This window comes from Lithobates pipiens, unplaced genomic scaffold (genome assembly GCF_037356315.1).
Source record: "Lithobates pipiens isolate NorthernLeopardFrog02 unplaced genomic scaffold, aLitPip1_a1.2 Scaffold_8, whole genome shotgun sequence".
NCBI lineage: Eukaryota > Metazoa > Chordata > Amphibia > Anura > Ranidae > Lithobates > Lithobates pipiens.
This window is the reverse complement of record NW_027507903.1, coordinates 224,412,398-224,436,021: the sequence shown is the minus strand read 5'-3', so window position 1 is coordinate 224,436,021 and position 23,624 is coordinate 224,412,398. Positions and strand designations below refer to the sequence as shown.

At 38.9% G+C, this 23,624-nt stretch overlaps 1 protein-coding gene across 1 annotated transcript in view; it reads left to right on the top strand.

Annotated features, from left to right (window-relative positions):
* The window catches only part of NELL2 (neural EGFL like 2), a 438,239-nt gene that overhangs the window by 311,654 nt on the left and 102,961 nt on the right, over positions 1-23,624 (top strand). The window contains exon 13 of the mRNA XM_077472831.1: positions 2,215-2,340. Within this exon, the coding sequence (XP_077328957.1) occupies positions 2,215-2,340 (126 nt within the window). The remainder of the gene's footprint in view (positions 1-2,214; positions 2,341-23,624) is intronic.

Genomic DNA, 23,624 nt, shown 5'->3' with positions numbered 1-23,624 from the left:
AAGTCATCACTGAGAATGAGAGGATATGGTTTACGTCACTGGTTCTCAAACTTTCATCAATGTACCGATGGGTGCACTTAATATTAGTCCAAATGGTAGCTTCACTCTTATGCATTTAAACCTTTTTGAGAATCTGTGAAATAAAGACCACAGTACACAGCTTTGAGTTGTGACTTGCTGCATACTTCCCAATAAGTGGTTGACATTTAACTTCAGCTAGTAAAGCTAAATCTTAAATTGGTTGTGAACCTTTAAAATGAAAAATTAACAAACCAGATCCCTCTATAGTGTTCACTAGCTTCAATCCAATGCACCCAGTGTGGTCCCTATCTGATCTATCCTTCCTCTGCTATGCAGGAATCCATTTCTGACAGGTTATGCCAACACCAAAGGAATTTCAGGGGGCGGCCCCATTCCTTCTTCAGCACACTGCAGGCAATTGACAGCCTGAGCTGTGCATGTTTCCCTATGAGACTGTACAGGGAAGTGTGCTTTTTCCCTCCACTCAGGTCTCAGATTACATTCAGCTCCCTGCCCTATGCTGTGCGGTGTGTGGAATCAAAGCTCTACTCCCTGCCCTCTGGAGCTGAGAAAAAGCTTTTGATCTGCGTGATTTATTTATTTTATAGATTTATTCTATATTATTTTAGACATGAAGGCTCGAAAGCTGAGACTATAGAGACTATGCTCTGGGGCCTCATATAGGTTGAGGCCCTTGCCACTGAAAATTAGTCCAGGTACCTATTTTGCAAAGTTTCCAATTTCTCTCAAGTCTGTTGTGATTTACTCTGTTCAGGCCTCCTCGGGAGGGTAACAGGAGAGTGTAACACTAATAAAGTGAGTGTGGGTTGAGAAAAATGTAACTGCGCTAAAAATCTTGAGATTAACATGAAGGGCAAAACCTACCTGGTCAGTAAATTATTTTTATCCATGCATAGCAGTAGTGGACCATTATACATAAAATTACCCTTAATGCATTTTTTCAGTATTCTGGTGATCCTAAAACCTTTTCTTATGATAAGGTATAGGTAATAACATAAACCCCCTACCCCCGGCTCCTTGCTGACTCTCACATACAAAGAACCTGATATACAGTAAATCTAACAGTGTAAGTCAGCACTAAGAAATTTTCCCATAAACTTGGAAGTCTGAATTGATTTGGTGATGAAGAAAACAATATTACAACTATAAGGTAATGCACACTCTGTGACCATTTGAGGTACTTTGTGAATTTTTTATTCCAATCATTTTTACTGAAGTTTAAAGAGGTTGTACATTAGGGAAAAAATGTATAGAAGAGACCCAACAAAGAAAATTGCTCACGTCTTTTAGTTGAAGGCACTGCACTTTCAAAGAGTTAAAATACTGGAAGGAATCATTGAGACAAGGTATTGTAGAAATCCTATATACTAAACATCAGAGTGATATGTTTAAGAGAAACAAAAGAACTTGTTTCTACATTTCTGTTACTGGTCAAAGAGTTGGGATGAGTTATTGGCTGTAGAGTATCACTTTGGAAGTGTAAGGACTATAAGTGAGAATAATAAGCTTAAGGCATTTTATCAGTACTCAACCCTTGTATAGCCGGTAAGAACTCCAAGGTTGACCTAGGAATAACATTTAGACAAGTCGTTTTTCAAAGCAAACAGGCATTCAAGTGAATAATTGTGGTTGTGATCTCTGTATGCAGTATTTTGGATAGATTGGGTATGATCAATAATTTCCCATGAGGTTAAGTTTGGCAGAAAGGAGAATAGAATATGTAGGATGAGCATTCTGACTGATTTCAGGACAGTGTTTGTGTTAATATGAAGAAGAGCCAATTCTGCAGAGGGGGCTATAGGTATCTGGGTAAATTCCAAGATTAGTTTCCAGACTTGGTTGCAGTATGAGCTGACTATTTTGTAGTACCATAGGATATGTATTAGGGAGCCCGTCTTTCTGTAATTTTGGCAACATTCTGCTGGAGTACTCAGCTGCATGCTTTCTCAATTTTTACTGCAGGTGATTGCTGATAATTTAGATTACTGTAAACTGAAGGGAATTTGATATCGGGCACAGCTGCAATGTTTGGTGGCTAGCATTAGTCACGTGTTGTTTGGATTCACTTGTTGCCTAAAATTACTGTTTAGCACATAATACAGTTTAAATAAAAGCACAAGAGCCTAAGAATTATACAACTAATCTTTTGTCCTGTTCCTGTTGCCTATCTAGATATTGATGAGTGTGCCGAAGGACGTCACTACTGTCGAGAAAACACTGTGTGTGTTAATACTCCAGGATCTTTTATGTGCATTTGCCAACCTGGGTACATCAAAATTGATGACTATTCCTGCACAGGTAAGGAAAAAACTAATTTTGTTATTATTTTGATAACGATTTTTCTTCATACAAGAAACTAGGCATTCAAATCAGGAATAAGGATTTACAATATATTACAAAAGCTCTTGCAAAGTAATATTTATCTCTTGATTGTTTATGATATAACTGGGAACATGATGGTAAAATACGCAAGTATTTTTTTTTCAGCATTGCTATTGATTTAGTGAGTTATATGAAATTGACATTGAAAAATAACTTATATCCTGAAAAGTTCTTACATGGGGATATTTTTCAAAGGTTTATAAGGCACTGAAGCAGTTTTTTTTTTTTTTTTAAATGCAGCATAGTGTGTTCATAAAGATGAATTGTTCATTTTTATTGACTCAAAGCAGAACTTCGGATGAAAATTTTTATCTTTTTATCAATCATTTGCCCCACATATATGTCCCGCCTTACTCCTATAGCTGCAAACAGAGTGTTAGGAGTGCTAGATAAAAATGGGAAAAAACTGTTTAATCTCCAGATCAAGAATGGCAGCTCTCTGTTAGGTGTGATATCCCTGTGGGTCCCCGTAAAAGTGTAAGCAATATGTAAAAATATGAGAGCATTGCAGGTTAGTGTAACGCCAGTAAAAGTTTATTAGTTCTTTATAAAATGTCAGAAGACAAATCCAACCTGTTAAAGGGGTACAAGACTCTCCCATCATAAAGGCTTGGAAGCTTTCTACAATACAGGATTATACTAAAAAGACAATTGTAAGACAGCACAAGTAATGACTGTGGTGTAACCGTAAACTGACATCTTGGGCCTTTCATGAAGAATAGTCTTTTACTGGACTTGCACTAACCTGTGATGCTCTCATCCTTTAAGGCTCGGTTCACAGCTAGGATGGATCCATCCCACAGCAGGGGTCTGGCGCGTGCTGGATCACCACTTCAGGTCTGATTTCAGCCCCAATTTTGTGCTGAATTCGCACCTGAAACAGACAAAAAGACTCACAGTGTTTTTCTGCAAAATGCACCAGACCTGCTGCGGAGATATGTTAACCAGCTCCATAGAGAGCCGGCCAAAATCTTCTGCTATTGCGCAATGGTGTGGACCCAGCCTAACACTTTGTGCTGTTATAGTTGTATCCTCCATGGCCACAGTTCAATAGAAATCATGGCAAAGGTGCTCATCTTTCTAAAGGATGTCCTAGAAAATGAATCCCTGTTGAATTTTTACTTCCTTAGTTACCTCTCTTCCTCAAAGCCTTCTAATTACACAGATATGTATCAACACATTGTTGAAATTGTTCTATGCTCTGCACTATTGTAGACATGTATACTGTGTTAGACCGACAGACTATGCAATGCAGTAAAACCTTAACTGCTCACTCTGCTGCTTCTCCTAGTCTGAATGCAACTGTAGATTACAAGGAGATTAAAATAAGGAGATTACAAAAGGCAAATATAAAGAGATATTTGAATATTTACTCTTGCTGTATTTACAATATTATTGGTTTTCCTAATCAATACTTGATTAAAGGGTGGCTGTTTTGATCATTTTCTTTTAAAGCATATATCAAGGCAAATGACTGGGAGGGATGTAATAGATATTTAAAAACGTCATAAGGCATACAATAGGGTAATGCCTGCTAGGGAAGGAATGTGAGGATTGGCTAGGACATGTAATTGTAGATGGACTAAAAGTGCAGTTGGTAGAGGTCTTTACTGCTGGCTAAGGGCTGTAAATTGCTGGATGGAAGCTATATAGTTTTAGATGGGGAGGTTAGATTTTGCTGAATAGAGTAAGGAAGGTGTACTTGTGACTAAAGGATGAATATTCCTGCCTGAGGTGGTGGGGAGTATACATTTTCATGAAAATATTATAATGCTTGTTTAATGCTAGTTGATTGTAATATAGCATAAATAAAAAACAAATGAAGTGGGTGGGACTTTGTATGTACCTTGTAGGGTGTCAGAAACGATTAAATCAGACTGAGACAAAGGTACAGTTATATCACACTTGTTTAATAATAAACGTAAAAAGAACAAACATAGTCAAAACATAGCCAAAGTTCAGTAACCGTAACGAATAGTAAGCCAAGCCAGGAGTCGGGGATCAAAGTAGTGGAACAACAAGCAGGATCTGTAGTCAGAAAGGATGTCAGCAAAGCAAGTCTTTAAACAGGAATGCAGGAGATAGTTTCTTGTGATGTGACCAAGGAGAAGGCAGAGCTCCTCTGGACTGGACGGCTTAGGTAGGCAGGACTGATGAGCAGGATCATCAACAGCTGGGTAACTGTGGAGAGAGATGGGCGCTGGCAATTAGCGGACAGCTGACCGGCCAGCTTAGAGAAGGAAGGGCCGAGCCCAGCCCTGACATAGGGTTTTATAAAAGCTTAAAAAACAATTACAGTTATTCATCATATACAAATGGTTGAATAAAAACATTGAAATTACAGCTAGTTAAAATCACAGTTACTGTTATTTTGTCCAGGATGTGCTGGTCCTGACCAAGAGAATCAAGATGGGTGGCCTACGTGTTTCGTGGGAGATCCCGCTTCATCAGGTCCTTGAAATAGCACAAATTTTGTACACATACTCTAATAACCTACAAACAAGATGATCAATATGAATACTAATAAAAGTTTTAATTATTATCAACTACAGAAACAAGGGATTAAATCTCTTGATCACCTAAACGGTAACATTACAACATATTGAAAAGCTAGCAGATTAGAGAAAAATGACATTTATTTCATGCCCCATAGTGTGTCAAAAACCAGAAAAAGAACAAGAGGACAAATGGAAGACAAACAAGAAAATATAATTCCTTAAGAAATATAATCAAATATCAGTCAATGCCTATATTCCCACCTAGGCGGCTGTGGCAGCTGTGATAATTTAATGAAATATACTACTGTTTCACCTGTATGATGCCAGTCATTCATTCCAGTGGGGAGGAAGCTTGGGGGGCCCGTGGGGATAGCCTCCATGTCCTCACTGGGAAGAAAAAGCAGACTCCTATGCAATTGTAATAATGAGATTCCTATAATATCAGTATGTCAAAATGGAGGAAGGAAAGAGGGAAGAGTGGGGAAAAGGGGAAGGGGTGAGAAAAGAGGGAAGGGGGGAAATGGAAATGGAGACAGTAAGGAAAGGAAGGGGTAGCAGGGAAAACCTCCTCCCTTCTTTACCATCTTTACTGGTTTTCCCTGCAATCCCTTCCTTTCCTTACTGTCTCAATTTCCTTTTCCCCCTTCCCTCTCCCCCCCCCCCTTTTTCCCCCTCCATTTTGGCATACTGATATTATGGCAGTCTCATCATTACCATTGCATAGGACTCTGCTTTTTCTTCCCAGTGAGGACACGGAGGCTATACTCATGGGCCTCCCATGCTTCCTCCCCACTGGACTGAATGACTGGCATAATACAGGTGAAGCTGTAGTATATTTCATTATATGATCCCGTACACAGCTGCCTAGGTGGGAATATAGGCATTGACTGATATTTGATTATATTTCTTAAGGAATTCTATTTTCTTGTTTGTCTCCCATTTGTCCTCTTGTTCTTTCTCTGGCTTTTGACACACTATGGAGCATGAAATAAATGTAATTTTGCTCTAATCTTTTAGCTTTTCAATATGTTGTAATGTTACCATTTAGGTGATCAAGAGATTAACCCCTTGTTTCCGTAGTTGATAATTAAACCTTTTATTAGTATTCATATTGATCATCTTGTTTGTAGGTTATTACAATATATGTACAAAATTTGTGCTATTTCAAGGCCCTGATGAAGTGGGATCTCTCACAAAATGCGTAGGCAATCCATTTTGATTCTCTGTCAGGACCAGCACATCCTGTACAAAATAACAGTAACTGATTTTTAACTAGCTTTAATTGCAATGTTTTTATTCAACCATTTGTATATGGTAAAGTATGATTGTTTTTTAAGCTTTTTTTGTACATGCTTTTATTAAATCCTACAAGGTACAAGTCTCACCCCACTTAATTTGTTTTATATTTTTGCTTTTTCTGGGATGGTACCTCTGTAGGGTTATTATCCTACATCCACCCCTCACCTCTTTGTGAGTGTCTTGGTCATAAAGTCATATGTTGTAATATCTATTAGTAAAAAATGTGTGTTTAATAAGGTGAGAATAACATGGTACATCATCATATGGCATCTGTGTTGCATATTAAAATTGCAACAAAGCATCTTAAAGTTATATAACAACTAGACCCATCAGTAGCATAGTTTACTAACTGTAGTTGGCAAAGTTTGTTAGGTATAATAATACTTTAAAATTGGCCATTGATATTGGAATGTATTTGTATATTATTGGAGTCCAAATTGAAATCTCTTCTCTCCAGATGCTAGTCACATTATCCTTAGTACTGGTGTCCTACTAATATACAAGATAAAATGAAAAGTCAGACAGTCAGTACTGCTGTTGGGGACTGTCTGGCTGAGATTTCTGACATGGTTATCTGCTGCAGGTACTTGATAGGCAACTCTTTTAATGTTGCTGAAACAGCAAGAATCCTGTGATTAAGTCCAACACACTTTTTTATTCTTTTACCACTTCAGCTCACATGTGTACACCCCATAGACCAGATTCTCACATTTATGGCAATAACCTTGTCATTACTTAAGATAACAAAGTAATCCATATATTGTTCATTTTAGGACCAGTAAGGCTTTCTTTGGTGATATCGTCTTGTAAAAATGATTTAAAATGATTTGTTTTTATGCAATCAATAGGGAAAAAAATCAACACAAAAAGCACTTTTCTACTTTGATTGGTTTTAGATAAAAAAATATACATAATGTTTCTGTATATAAAAAGTATGCATTTTATTCTATAATTTGCCATGTTTTCAAATTATACTGAAATTATGATTCTAGAACAAAGCATTGCAAAGTTTCAAATAAAAAGCGCCCTCTTTTATGCAACCCCCAAAAAATAAGAACAAAAATCCAACGTTTTAATATATTATTGGTTAAAAAAATGTATAAAAATAGAAATACAAAAATCAGCAGGAAAATAATTAACCACTTGGCGCCAAAGGTACGTCATATGACCTTGTGGGTTTTGTGGTGTTATATCTGAATGATGCCTGAGGCTACAGACATCATTCAGATATTGTCATTTTCAGCCGGCGATTCCCTGCACCATAAGAATGATCATAGCGGCTGTTCCGCCACTTGATTGTTCTTACGGGCAGCAGGAGGGGACGTCCCCCCCCTCCCGCCGCCCTCCGGTGCTTCTACCGACCCACCGCTTCCATCGGCGAGTCGGTCACAGGATCCGCCAGCCCCTGGATGGTATCATAGAGATTTCTGGCAGACCAGATGGTCCCAGGAGTCTCTATGATCGTTCGGAGGCCGGGCGCGATGTTATGACATCACGCCCGGCCTCTGCATTCAAAACAACGGCGCCACCTTGGCTGGGAAGCCGTGATTGTTTTTTATTTTTATTTTAGGCTTCCCAGCCTAGAGGTGAGATGTGGGGGTCTTATTGACCCCATATCTCACTGTAAATAGGTTAGATCATGCCATATTCCTATTACAAGGGATGTTTACATTCCTTGTAATAGGAATAAAAGTAATCAATTTTTTTTTTTTAAAGTGTCAGACTAAAAAAATAAAAGTAAAATTAACAATAATTTTTTTTTTGAAAGCACCCCTGTTCTCGTGAGCTCGTATGCAGAAACGAACGCATACGTAAGTCCCGCCCACATATGAAAACGGTGTTCAAACCACACATGTGAGGTATTGCCGCGGACGTTAGAGTGAGAGCAATAATGCTAGCCCTAAACCTCCTCTGTAACTCAAAACATGTAACCAGTAAAAATTTTTAAAGCGTCGCCTATGGGGATTTTTAAATACCAAAGTTTGGTGCCATTCCACGAGCATGTGCAATTTTGAAGAGTGACATGTTGGATATCTATTTACTCGGCGTATCTTCATCTTTCACATTATGCAAAACAAATTGGGCTAACTTTACTATTTTTTTTTCTAAAGCATGAAACAGTTTTTTTCTTTCTGAAAAAAAAGTGTTTGAAAAATTTCTGCGCAAATACCGTGCGAGATAAAAAGTTGCAACGACCGCCACTGTATTCTCTAGGGTCTTTGCTAAAAAAACATACATAATGTTTGGGGGTTCTATGTCATTTTCTAGCAAAAAGAGAGAAATGTCAGAATTGGCCTGGATGTGAAGTGGTTAAGCGGAGAAGGGTCACAATGAGTTAATTAGGGCTGATTAGGGTAAGACAGATTGAAAAGGAGTTCAAAAGAAACATGCTATATTAAATAAAAAAATAAAAAAGCATGTTGGGTTGCTTTAACTGACATCATATATAGATGAAAGCTAATCCATGTGGTCTTCAGACTATGAAATGGATTAAATGCAAAAGTAACAATGTTACTTTGTATCTTTTTATCTTGCATTGAAACTATTTGTATACAGTAGAATTATTGTACTTATACTAAAGGCAAACAGGCTGTTCAATTTGCTAGGCACTGTGCAAGAAGATTTTCCCCAGAGCTTAGTGAATGTGGTGCATTTTCACTTTTCACTTAACAAAATACCAAATCATGTGCTAGGAGAAGAAAAAAATTCATTTTTGCTGCATGCAATTGGATGATGGAAGTCAGCAGATCTTCACCTCATTTACTCCGGGGATAATTCCTTTGCAAAGTGTAACTTCCCCTGTAAAGTGAACTGTTAATTTGCTTTTAGTAAATCAACCCCATTGTATCTGTCTGTATTTTGACATCATCAGCTAAAATAGTTGCTTTATTTACATCAAGCAATTCCTGGCTGTCATTCTGACAGCTGAAATCGATCAACACTGCAGGATAGGCAGAAGGACAAGGCACACTACATATATGCTGTGAACTTCAATGAAGATTTTTTTGTACATATGTAATATGGCCAGTGTCCACAACTGGTTATTTAGCATGTAGTTTACTGACTGTTTCTCACACACTTTAATACAGAGCACCAAACCCTCCCAACTAGGCCTTCAGTGATTTATTTTCCCTTATTATCTGTTTGTTTAAACACAGCCAAATCCATCCTACATGGGTGCCAGGTGGATAAAAGCAAAAAGAGTGTGCAAAGACTTGTGATTGCTTTTAAAGCAAACTAATAAGCTGAGTAGAATTGCTGGCAATGGCACAGTCTGGATCAGTGTGGCACCGCACCGATTCCCAAAAGTAGTTCCTGTACTACTTTTGGCAACTTTGGGGGTGATTTGAATAGACATTTGTGCAGGAACTCGCACAGATGTCTGTCAAATCACCCCTGAAGTCAGACTGCATTTCCGGTTTGAAATTGTGCGAGTTCAGCTGAACTTGCATGATTTCTAACCCGCAACAGTGTGAACCTAGGTTTATTGGGAAGTCTGAATGTACCAAGTTGATCGATCAACTTGGGTACAACCAGCCTGCCTGATTCTCTTATGATTACCGCTAGCGGCTGCTATAGCTGCTAGCAATAATCACTGTCTTCTCCCTGTGGGAGAAGACCATTGCTGGTGGTTGCAGGAAAGAAATTCACACAGTGTATGGCCAGCCTTAGTAGGTGGTGGGTTGGACCTCTGCACTCCCTCCTCCCACAGCACAGTGCAGCTGCTAGCAGAGAGCAGATGGGGTGTACCTGTATGCAGAGTCTGAGATGGAGGGTGGTCTCTTGCATAGTTGCCATCTGAGCACCCTTGGGGTGGGTTCTGCAGGGGCAAAGGAAAGACAATGTACCAAGGCGTAGATGCTGTGAGCAGGAACTTGGGAGCACTCTTATCTGATGAGCAAAAGCAAAGCGGACGATGCACCGTAGAAATGCCAAGTCCAGTTAAGGGTGGAGTCCAGCCCCAAATCTGGTTCAGTTATAGTAGAGTGAAAGGATGCAAGCAGACTCAAAGTCAGGAACAGGCAGAAGTCAGCAAAAATTGAGCAGGGACATACAGATTCACTAGACAAAAGCATGGTCAGTAGTTCATGCCGAGATTGGTAGCAAAGGAAGACAGCGAACATGAGCAGATAAGAATAATCGGAGAGCAGGGTCAAAAAGGATGCAGGTCATTAACAGGATCAGCATTCATATCAGAAAATGGATAACAGGAACAGGACTGAAGACCATTCAGAAAAGGGCTAGTGCAGCATTTAGGTTTAAATAGGCCACATGGTGGCATTGGACATGCATGCAGCCTTTTTTATTTAGGTTGTAGCAGCTTTAAGCCTAGTACACACAGGCCGAATGTCGAGTGCTTTAATAGAAACCAGCCAACATTTGGTCCGTGTGTACTGCAGTTGGTCTGCCGATCAGCATTGTCAGCCAATGGCTGAGATTGCTGACCGGAGTGTTCTGGCAGAGTGGCTGTCCCCCTGTCAGAACACAACAGAATGTCAGGGGAGATTGCTGTACTAACATTGCACAGTTCTTTGGCTCCTCCTGAGCTGTCACTTTTTTATTAGTTCAGCCTTGCTGGGTTGACCAAAAATAAACACTACTAGTGTGTACTAGGCTTTAGAATGAAAACACATTGTATGGCCTTTTCACATCTATTGTTTTGGAATGTATTTAGCTGATTTAAACCAAAGGTTTATGTGTGTTTTTAGAAAAAGGTTATTCTTATTGTTATGGATTAATGCGCATTAATCCTTGTATTGTTTGCTCAATAAGCTTGTTTCACTTGTCAGTACATGTGTAGTTAAATGTTAACAGCTAAAAGGTTATTTCTGTTAATGGGTGCTCTGATCCATATTCATTAGTGCATTCTTGGATGCGTACAGAGAAGCACCTGGTGCAAAAGTAAGGCCCTGTAAGGACTTTTTAAAATATTTAATGGTAAAGAACATCTGATACATCCAATGCACTTGTCCAGGGCTTGATCAATTTTTGATAAAAGCACTAAATGCACTAATTGATGTGCGTTAAGGCTTGACCTAGCATCTCCTAAAGGCAAATGGTTTCATCACCTGCAGAAAACTTGAAGATGGAGGCCTTTTTCTCCCAAAATGTGTTGGCTACATATGATGCTCTTAACCATTAAATGTTTCAAAAAGTCCTTTAAGTCAGATGAACTTTTTGTACCAGGTTCTCCTCACAAAAATGGGAAAAATCACTTTGCGATCAATCCATTGAAACCAATTTTCACTTCTGTCTTTCCAGAACCATCACAAACACATCAGGCACATTCATGTGTGTTTCCTATGAGCATGCAATTGACTGATATAACTTATTGCTAGCCTTCCTAAGTAGCCAAATTGCCAAAACCTGTCAAGGTTACAGCCATGTTAAAACAGATATACTGTATATGTGTTTTTTGGATACCTTTTAAGATGCCAGCCTAATTATTGTTGCACTTTTTTCTCACATAAATAAAGTTTGTACAGTAGGTGTGTTGTATTTGTGGATATAGTTTGACAGTTATGGACTTTAAAAAAAAAAATTCTTTGTTGTGATACGCATCTGATCTACCTAGCCATCATTTAATGTATACAGCATGCTAATTACTGAAAGGCAATTAAAAATATCTTCAGGCTATACTACCAGTTCACTTGTATGACGAATCCTTTGATCACTAAAGGATTTTGTGCTTTTGTGGTATAATGATATGACAGAAATCGTAACACATGGTCGGTTCTGTTGGAAGCAAAAAGGGGAAGCTATTTCTCTTTTATGAGATGTATTCTTTTATCTATGGATGGTAAAAGCAAAAAAGAATACTGCATTCCTGAAGTAATTTGAATAACAATATAAAGCTAAAATAGCTGTGAAGGTCTTTCTACCTAGTCATTCAAATATTTGCAGTGGGAAAATAACATTTACTTAGACTCCTCTTTCTACATTAATTCCATTTTACCTATGCTCAACTTATACATTGCATTAAATATTTAAAGACATTCTAATGTAAAGTCAAGTTGTTCCAATACACTTTATATTGTACTTGAAGGTACACATTTGTATAAGGTGTATTTCATAAAATATGTACAGTACTTTCCATGATTTTTATTTACAATAAAGTAAAAAATGGTCAATGGACTTCTTAGATTTCAGACAGTCTCATAACTAGGAAAATGTGTCGCAAAATGTGCCTATACGCTTTGCTGACAAGTTGAGTAAATCAAATAAACAGATTGCTTGGTTTGTGTCCTAAATATTGATAACTGTATTATTTTGGATTATATAGGATTATTTTGAGGACTTGAGTTTGTTTTTAAAGTTAGGGTAACATTTTAGCCATAAGCTTGTTGGCATGTTTGTTTCTGATTTGTATTATACAGTTGTATTGTCTAGCCTGGTTTAGATGTGTTGAAGGTCTTAAAAATTGCAAAATAGCAAGAGAGCGAAGTAATAAAGTAAATGTAAAAGCAATTTAAAAATTAATATATTAGACCTCAAATATTTGTCCTCAATAGGATCCTGACTTAAGCTATTACAAAGCAGTTTCATAGATATTAATTTCAATACTGATGTAAAAGAGAGAACCCGCAATAATTCTGTTACATCATTACTGGGTTAATGGTAGGATCACAGCAACATTCTCTTGATTCTCACGCTTTACAAAATGAATAGATGAGTCTGTTCCCAGAAAAAATGCACATTGGTTAACCTCAGAAATATGTATTTTTATTAATTATTTTTATAATATTTCTGTATGAACACTAGTTTTATTTCTCATAAATGCATTTTTTTTCATTTTGGAGAGAGCAAGGCAAGGATTTTAATCCCTGTAACACTTATTTTTTCCATCTGTGTTCCATTGAGGTGGTTTCCCTTTGCTTCCTGTCACATAACCAAAACAGGAAGTGGGGGAAAAATCCTCTAAAATTAGGAAATCCCTAGTTGTCACCAGAACTAGTGTCTCCATTGAAAGATATCTGCATTGTTCCTGTTTTGCACACAATCCAAAGTTTGGAATTTTATTTTATTTAGAGGATAAAGGTAAACACAAATAGAGAGGACACAGACGCAATAAAAACCTGATAGATATTCCAATCCCTCTATTCAAACCTAAAAAAGTGAAAAATAGTTTTTGGGTTACACATTCTAGACAGTACTGCATATGATAGAGATTTTTAAGATGTACTTTTGTAACCACTTTATCGTTGGGATTTGTTATGATACTGGACAAGGAATTGTAGTATTGTAAAGTTTGCCTTGCCCTATTCCTTTTGTGTTTGACACCGCAGTAAGTAATATATTATGAACAGGCTTGTACTTTGTGCCTACTTGGTTCAACTTAGCGGTGGTTCCATCGATTATTACCTATCCAAACGCTTACACCTTTTCTTCTGCAGCCATCTATCCCCTTCTACACTTGGCCATCTGAATTTATGGGTATTCTTAAACATACCGTACATTTTTTCCATTAGCAACTTTTTGAATATATTTAACCACGTGGGGGTCAGACTTCTTGCCTTGTGCTATTGCCCTGGTGCCCGCCCAGGGAGTACTTTGTGTGTGTGTGTGCACTCCTGAGGAAGCAAATCAGTGAAACACATTGACACACAGGGCCTCCCTTTTCCGTTACTATGCAATAAAATTTATTTGAATGCAATTGCCCATGGTAGGTTGAACTTTGTACAAGATGTAAATACAAGTTTTTAATCATGTCCATTTATGTGGAAATATCTATTTTTATGTTTTCTATGTATAATAAAATATAGTTTTTTGTTTTTTAATCTGTTGTTGTCCAATTTGCGTTTAAAGTCTGATCCAAGGGGTTTGCTTCTGTTCTCTAATTAATGTATAGGGATGTGGCAATGGAGTGATTTTACTATTTACATAAGCCTTTAACACCTTCCTGCCTGACCTATAGTAGAATGACAGCTGGGTGGTGACTTTACCATCCTGATTGGACGTCATATGACATCCTTTGCATCACGCTGCTCGTGCATGCCCCCCGGGGCATGCAGCACAGTGATTGGTGGTGAGCTGTGTCCCTCAGACATAGTGCATCACCCATCAGAGTATAGAGCCAATGGCAAAGGACATTGTCTAATCACAGCTGATCACATGTAAACAAATGCTTGTTATCAGTATTTCCTTTCTTCAGCGCTGTCAGTGAATGAGGAAAGGAAAGCCAATATTCAGCTTTCCAGTTACAGGGGACGTTTACACTGATCAGTGCCCTGATGATCAGTGTAGCCCCATCAGTGCAACATATTACTGTCCATCAGTGTAGCTTCATCAGCACACATCAGTAAGTGAAGAAGAAATTCTTACTTGCAAAATTGTATAATAGAAACTATAATAATAGATATAATATAATAGAAACTATAAAAAAATAATATAATAGAAACTAAGAAATAAAAAAAAAAAAAAAAAAATTCTGTTTTTTTTTTCATTTTTTTTTCCAAAAAATAAAAAACCCCATGGTGATTAAATATAACAATGATAAAAATGTCATGTCCTATGGGTACAGTGTTGCATGACAACGCAATTGCCATTTAAAGTGACACAGTGCTAAAAGCTGGGCACCAAGGAGGTGAAAGTGCCCTGTATTGGAGTGGTTAAAATACTTTTTTTTGGGTGTTTTACGTGCAACATTCCATATGATTATCTATGTCAAATGTTACCCCAGAAATTCCAGATTGCAGGAGAATACCGCTGCTTAGGCCATGCTGGAAGGCAAGTTCCCCGGTCTGGCACCAAGAGTCCTGAGTCTCCCAAAGCAGCTCACTTAGTGCACCTCTGCCTCTCCTCTCAGGCAGCATGGCCCCTTGGGAATTGTAGATTCTTTGCTGCTGTGATACCGCCTGTACATAATGAAACCACAGTCCTTTCCTAAACAGCATCTTGTATCCCATTCAGAAGTTGGCTAATTGCGTGAAAATATAAGAAGGCAATGGGACATGAGTGAGCTTGACTTGTTGTCCCAGCAGAAGAGTTGTATGGAGTCTTTTGAGGCCTTATAGTCCTTTAAAGGGTTCCTGTGCCAGCACTTGGCTACACACATATAATACTAGGAATTTTTGACTGAATGATGAAGAATTTGGAAAATACTCTTTTCAATCTCTAAATGATATGTAAGCTACAGCATATGTTTTCTGGCTATATTTGATTAACATACCCACAGCCCTTGGTGGTGGATCTCCTAGACTTTACATATTGAACATATAGCGCCTGGAAATGAAATTATCTTTTTATACACGGAACAACCTACTTGCCTTTGCATTTTCTCCCTATGTCTGTGTAGATTTCCCTCTAGTGCTCCAGTTTCCACACAGAAACCAATACTGTGTTGGTAGTTTAATTGGCTTTCTCCCAATATAGATCTTAGCATATCTGTGTTTGACAGTGACATTGGATTGTCTATTTTTTCAGGGGGAAGGATTGCAATGAATGGATGCTATGGTATAAAAAATTACAAACTACTGGAGATATGTAAATACTGAAAAGAAATGACAAAGAAAATCCAGATGGAAGCTGTAATAAGTGAGGATGTGTACAACATATAATGTTTATTAAAAAAGATGATCAAATACACAATAAACAAGTATTGGAGAAGGCAGTCATAGTCAGCTTTTAGGTATCTGTTGCCAGGTTCTAGGTGACTAAGCATCTGTATGTGTAGATCATGCTTAACATTTAAACAAACTGTACAGAGATTAGGTGTACAAATGCAGTACTTGCACACTGTATGTGGAAAAGCCGTGACCAGTACATCCGTTCATTTCAGTAGTCAAAGGACTTGAATACTCAGGTATTTTTATAGTTGAAAACATCTGTGTTTTAATCACAATATCTGTGCAATATGGCACAAAAGTCTAATAAGGCTGTACAATCACACCACTAGTCTCATTAGCTACACAGAGGAGGTCAGGGAAAGATTAATAACTAGCTTAATTATGTGAGGTAGGCAGGAGTAGGAGTGAAGCAGCTGGGATCTAGCTTGCCAAAGCTGTGTGTAGGGAAAACATTGCTTGCCAGGATTGGTTTTAAATGAAGACTTGTACTATCAAGGTGAGGAGGAGAAGAACGAATGTGCTTGATTGTTAATTGAAATACAAGCAGAGACTGCTAATCCATTAACATTAAGCTTATTGACAGGTAAAGGGCTGCCAAAAAATAATTTAACCAACAGGATCCTTTCTGGAGACCTTTATTTTCTCCTGATAATGACCACAAGTCTTGATGAAAGTCCCCTCAAAGTCTTCCCCTCACTTCTTACTGTGCAAACCAAATATTACAAATGTCATAGACACCTTTTGCTTCTATAGCAAAGCCTTTGGTACCAATGATAATGTGTATTAAGACAATTGGCAAAAGAGAAATACAGGCTAGCCAAAGCTAACCTCCTCCAGAAAATGTGAGTTGCCCCCCCAGCCACACCGAATAAATAGACACTGGCTAGTATGTGCATTGACTAGGAGCTTGCAGCAATTGCAAACGTGACAATAGCACGTGTCCCTGTAGGACAGCTAATGCTCCTTCAATAATATCCTGATTATAGCTGTGAGGCCACACTGATGCAGTAGAGGCACCTACACATTGTCATTCCCAAGTATCAGAAAGGTGGCAAGGGTATTTTATTGGCAAGATAAAATCAGGACTATTCACAAGTGTAGTTAAAAAGCAAGCATCTGTAACTGGCTCAAAATGGTAGCCCTCAGTGACCACAGGTCGGGGGGGGGGGGGGTCCACGAGGGACACTGTCATCCATCAGGCTGTAGGCTGGCCGGCGTTAGTGGATCCCGGTGCTTCCAGGTCCGTGGATCGCACTGGCAGTGTAGAGATGACGTCACTTCCTGGATGTCTGTGAGGACATAGCAGCAGTGGCGACGCGTTTGCGGAGCATGCGCTCCTTCAGTCCTCACACACAATGCTCAGTGTGGTGAAAACTTTAACACTTGCACAGGACTACTAGAGCTCAAATGTATGTATTCTTAGTTTTCAGACCCTGCTGATTAACTGACAAACTATTTACAAAGGGTTAACACTGAGATTTATTTCTTAATTTTAGCTCTGTGACCAATTTTCAAATCTCACCAGACTCCTCAAAAATGTTTTTTAAATAAAGATTCAAATCCTTTAATACCGTTACAGGATTAATTCAGGAAGCTATCATATACTATGCTGCTAAATTTGGTCTGGGCATCTAGGCTTCATTTACCTATGTTTAAAAGCAGGGGCAAAAAAGGTGGGAAATACGATTAGAACAAAAAATCTATGAATAAATAAGAAAATCATAACTGGGGGTAGGAAAAAAACAAAGGCCAAGATAAAACACTAAATGGCAGCAGGGCTTTGGACTTTGTGTGAAACATGCAACCTAGGAGACCCACCGATACCTTGATTGTTTTTCCTGTGGACACTGTTCACCTCCGGACCTACTCTAATACACAGCCCTAGATGGGCTAATTAGACGCTGTTCACACCACTCTTGATTTCATGGGGGATTCTTTCTCTGTGATTGCCATGTCTTGTTGGTCATTCCATCTGAGTCATGGGGATCACTGCCTCGTCTCCCGGAGATGATGTTCCTCCCGGCTGGCCCTCAGCATTCCATGCCTCTGCCTAGACTCTAGAGTTGGTTTACATCTATCTTGCATCTGCTCCTGAAGACGTTGTGAAGAGATGTTAGATGCCCCTCTTTTTACACCCAAAGATGATTACCCACATTGTTTCTTTGGATCCTACCAAGTTGAATTATGCTTTTTAATGTGAAACACGTTATAATGAGTCTGGTGTATTTATGATACTATTACTGTGTACTATTATGCTGCTACACCAATATGCCATCCTACTATTATGTATTTTGTTATGGAATAAAGTCTTTTCATGTTACCATTTTATATGTATTATGTTATTATGCATGATTTATAGTCGTCATTTATGACATACCAGACATTTTTTTTATATCGTTGGGTCTCCTTGGCTGCTTGTGTGACACTAAGTACCAAACCTTGCTCCCATTTATTCCTCCTATCGGGGATATTCCTTGACCTCATATAAATTCCCAAACCCTTTTTCTCTTTTTCATCAAGATAAAACACTGGCTGTGTCCCTGTACTAAAAGAAACCATTTAATTTGATCTAGGGTAGATTTTTAGGTTATTGCTCAATGCAATCCAGGTTGGCAACCTTAAGATCCATAGGAAACTGCTAAGCAGTCATCTGTATCTAGACTAGTCTGTGTATAATTATAAAATTAATGTATTGGGCTATGCATATTTACTTTTTTTGGGGGGCTAGTACTTTTATTACTTTGAATTCAGGTAAAATTGAATATTACACTGATACTTGTAGCAGATGCAATTTCTATGTTATCTGAAAGCTCCTTACAGCTATTGTGCTAAAATGTATTTGATTGACAAAGAGGACCAACCTCCTTTTCTTGTGGCACAGACAGCCATGTTCTATTTAGTTACATACTGCTACCAACAAGTAGAAAGCTGTGATATACCTGGTAGATGACTGAATTGATGAAGTTGGCCTTTCTAGCATATCCAGCTCAAGCTCCATTGATGATGGAACAGATGGTGCAGAGGGACAGGAGAAACACGAGTCTCGTCAGGTGTTGATAGCAGAACTTGCAGAAGGAGATGCAAGCTTAAGATGTCAGGCAGGAGATCAGGCCAGGAGCAGATGTGATGCACGCTGGAACAGTCGAGGGGCATTCTGCATGTAGTTCCGGTTCTGGAAGCATGGGTTGTCGATGCCGACAGTGGCCTTTATGCAGGAACATACTGTAATGACCCGAGTGGTAATGAAGGACAGCAGAAGTGGACACTCAGGAGTAGAATGAAGCCAAGTCACAGAGGTAGCTGAGGTCAGTAGCAGGCGGACAACAAGGCACAGAAGCATATGCAGGAATGAAGCCGAGATCAGGAACAGATGGGCAGAGGTACAAGCAGAATCCAGGATCAAGTCGGTAGCAAGCCGGGCCATTAACGGAAATCAGATACAGGATACACTCAGGACACAGGAAAAGCTTAAGGCCAGTCAGCAATGACAGTGAGTAAGAGGGTCCCTAAATAGCCCGTCTGGTGGCAGAAACGTTGGACATGCTCCCACCTATGCACATTCTTATTAGTGATGTGTGCATGCTCATTTATTTGAGAGATGTGCCTATGCTCATTTCTACAAGCGATGCTATGCGCCAGTCTTCGTACTGGACGTCCCTTATAAAAACCTATTATTCTCCGCAAATGAAGTGTCAGGGATGCACCCTGTTTTATATACATGTTTTAAAGCTGAGCGCCAACCTTGCTTTCAGTCTTTCGATCTTGCACAGCTGTACAGGCTCCTTACCAGCACTGAAATGCTTTGATTTCGTTGCACACAGAGTTTCTGCCAGTGTGCATTGAATCTGCAGAAAGTCAGTCTGCCTCATTTCCTGGAGGATATTTAGCATCATCTAACCTTTTTCCTCTGCAGTCTTACCTTCCCTGGCCTGCTCTTTTTATTGGATTTCAGTTCGTAAAGGCACAGCATCATTTGTGGGTATCACCAGTGGCAATCTGCATGCACATGAAGCCTGTCAAGGACCACCTGTTTCTCATTTAAACATCATGCCATGTGCTGAAAGGAACATAACATTTTTTTTATTAATGATTCATCAACAAAGTCAGTTTTTTTCTCAATGCGTCCTTATTTAAGGAACATAGTTATTTAGGTCACATGCATGTTGACATGATTCCTAACTTGTTATTTCACACGCTTGCTTTGCTGCTAAACTTTACTCCAAGCTATTGCACTGTGAGGATTATTGCGGGTCATAAAAAGACATCCTGTGCCCGTAGATGAAGACAAATTGTCTTCTACTTACAATCCAAGAATGATAGTTTCGTACAACAGTGAGCTCAGTAAGTAGACTTGTTTTTTACATTTATGGAAACCTTGTACAATAGTAACATACAGGCACAGTATTTATACAGCTATACTTGGTTTTCCTGAACGAATACAAAGTAAAGTGATACAAAAAAATCTGTTTTGAATTTAGGACTGCATGGTTTGGCTCTACAGTTGCTAGCTATTTTGAGACCTATTCTCTGACCTGACATTTTTATAACACATTTAAAGTTCACTCATTCTTACAACCAGTTAGTAAATTGGAAATGTATCTTCTTAGCTAATGATTCTCAACCCTTGTGAAATCAGGGTGGTGTAAATTGATCCAAAACCTTTGAGGACCAAAGATTTAAAAAAAATAAAAAATACTCATGCTATCCACGCATGGTAGGACTACCTGCACTTCATCAAATGTGAAGCGCTTACTATGATCTGAGAAAACTATGATATTATTTCACCTCATTATTTTGAATAAACTCCCAGGCAGACAAAGGGTGGACAAAGTGTTTGGCAACATAGCCCCCCTTTTGCTGCTGTGTCAGTTTTAAGATCCCTTTGAGCTGCATGCAGAGTAGTGTGCAGGACAGAAAATAAAGAATCTCTGACAGGTTGGGAGGTGGTTGAGTAGAAGTGACAGGCAGCACAAAGGTGATCCTGATATAAGAGCTGTCGCTACTGCTTGCTTGAAGTCCATGCAGAGAGTTAACAAAGCTGTTATAGCTTCAGCGGCATTGGGATTTTATACATTTAAAATGAACTTTACTCAAAACAGCGTTTATACCAAGCAGGATTTTAATACAGAAGACATATTCTATCTTTTTCATTAAAAATCTTTTTATTTGTTTTCACCATACACTGAGCCATGCACGTGCAGCTCAATGTACAATTGCTGTGTATATATGGAAGTGATGTCAACTTGGCACAAAACAGATGAAAATCACAAGAAGAAAAATGGCCAAAGATATTAGCAGCCGCAGGGAGTTCCTGGACACAGCATCATAGTTCCACTTTAAATAATATATAGAACCTGAAATCAGTGTATACTGCAACAAGTGGCATCCCTATCAACATCCTCTCGTCCCCTCAGATCACCAGTGTGGCTCTGCAAAGAGGTGGCATCAAGAGTGCCTGAAAAAGCCAGGCCTGCTTGCATTAGCTGGGTGCCGGTCTGTGTAAAGCTTCTGTGTAGACAAGTCTGCAACTTTATAATTTCACATTGCCCCCAGAGCCCGGTACTTTGAGCTCTTTCAAGTAAAAACTCGGACTAATGGCACCTGCATCTTCTAATAGCTCTCCTTGCTGTGAGAACGTAGGGCAAGGCTAGCTAATCTGAAATCCCTGGAGCCTTGAGGCTCTCTGCCTCACAACTGTTTGCTGTAGCTGCTCCTCCTCTGTGGGGCTTCTCTTTGTCTTCTTGTACTGGTGGGAACTGGCCCAAAGATACAAGCTAGGTGCTAGGTGTAGTGAGCATAAGATGTCAGAGTAGAACTGTAAGTGCTGAGACAGTGCTACTCAGTCCTAAGAGAGACATAGAACTCTGACATCTTGCAAGTAAGCAGCTGGTAAGATGATCGTGACAGCAGTAGCTGTCAGACCGAGACGCAGCTCGGTGAGAGATAAATTTGGATACACACAAAAAATAAACTCTGGCTCTGCAATTGGCTGTTAAGCTGCGGCTTGGCAGGAGGGAGGCTGCGACCCACAGTAGGCCATGGCCCAGTCGTTGAGAAACTGTTCTAATCCAATTCTTAAGCTGTCTCCACTACTTGCAGCTTTGCATAAAATTGACAATGCAACAACTTTAAAAACTGTTAGTCCAGGTAACAAGGATGATGATGAAAGTGAAGTTAATAGTATTTTAATATTACATATTTATAATATAAAAACATAAAACACTTTTCAAGACTTTTTCACTAGATTGCTAAAAAGGCTTTTGGGCTCTGAAGACCTGTTACCCGTAATCATCAGAGAAAATTTATAGACAGCAACAGTGATTACAGATGGTAATTGGTGTCATTTACCTTGTTATAAACCAATGGATGTGACGAACTTGGGACAAACCATCTGTCACACGCTGTTAATTTTCTAGATATGGGATTTGAGCATTGCACAGGGTGGTTGTTGATGAAGAAATTAACAATCTCACCAATGACATCAAGGCTTTATGAGGCTTGATACTGCAAAGAGGAAGATGCAGGTCGAGTACTTCTATCTGATGAATAAGCTCTTTCAAAACAGCATGTATGAGTTAAATATAAAGGCCTGGATATGCCTACTCCCTCCTAATTTCCAAAGAGTTTTTATAATGCTCTATAGATAAGGAGAACATATGCATTTCCTTTTTCCACTTCAACCTGCTCCCCAGCATTATCTTATAACATAAAAGATAGTGTCAGCTGTATTCTTATTAATGTTACAAAAGTAAGACCCACCTTATAGAAAACTTCACTGACTCTGATATTCCAATGATTCCTATTGACATAAGACTGTCATCACCCTGACAAATTAGAATACCGTAACATATGACTTTGAACAGGCTTTAACCTTTCTAGATAGTTCCTGGCCAACTGTTCTCAATAGTCAATGCTTTCCCAGAGATAAGTTAATTCCAGAGCTGTCCTCCTATTGTTCCCTTGCAACCAGGCATGTTTATGGAGATATGTTTGTGATTGGATCATAGACGTATCTAACCGGCATGTGATGTCTATGGGTAACATTTTGCTTTAGTCACACAGATCAAATCAACAGGTTCACTCGTTAAATTTTCCCCAAAATAAAAACACTGGTGTTTCATGACTGGCTGACACCCAGCGCTGTCTCCGTGATACATCTTTGAACTGCAACATGCGTGCCACCTGTTTGCTTCTTTGGGATCTAGTGGTTATTCAGTAGACAAATAAACTATTTTGTTTCCTCAATTATAAGACAAAGGACCCAAAGAATGAGTTTTTTCAACAGCTATCCATATAGCAAGTAAATAGTACAAGACTGAGAATTGAATTTAAGATGGTAACATTTTCACCTAGCCAGAGAGCCATTCTGACCCTTTTTGTGGACCATGTAGGCTATCTATAATCTGTGAAAAGCCAGTACAGCCAAATGGGCATCCACTATTGTAGGAGTTGTCAGAGGGGGAGGAAATACAAGGCTCCCTCTGAATGCCCAAAGTGGAAATTGTAAAGCCCTCCACCCACCTCTCCACCTCCACCAATCAGAGGAATTAATTGATAAAAATACAAAGCTTCTACTGAATGGCTGTAAAGCACTCAGCCCGACTCTTATATACTTATTCAATTTTTTTTACTTCTGGAAGCAGATGGGAAATTGGCTTTACTGCTCCCGTAAATTAGTGTAATTTACTTGTAGTTCATGCTACAACAGTATATTACAACACACACATTGACCACATCCATTATAAATGGAAATTGTTAATTTGGTCCAGCTTGGCCTAAACAATTATTTAAATTGATAGAAAATCTGAAACTCTACTTTAACCACTTCAATACAGGG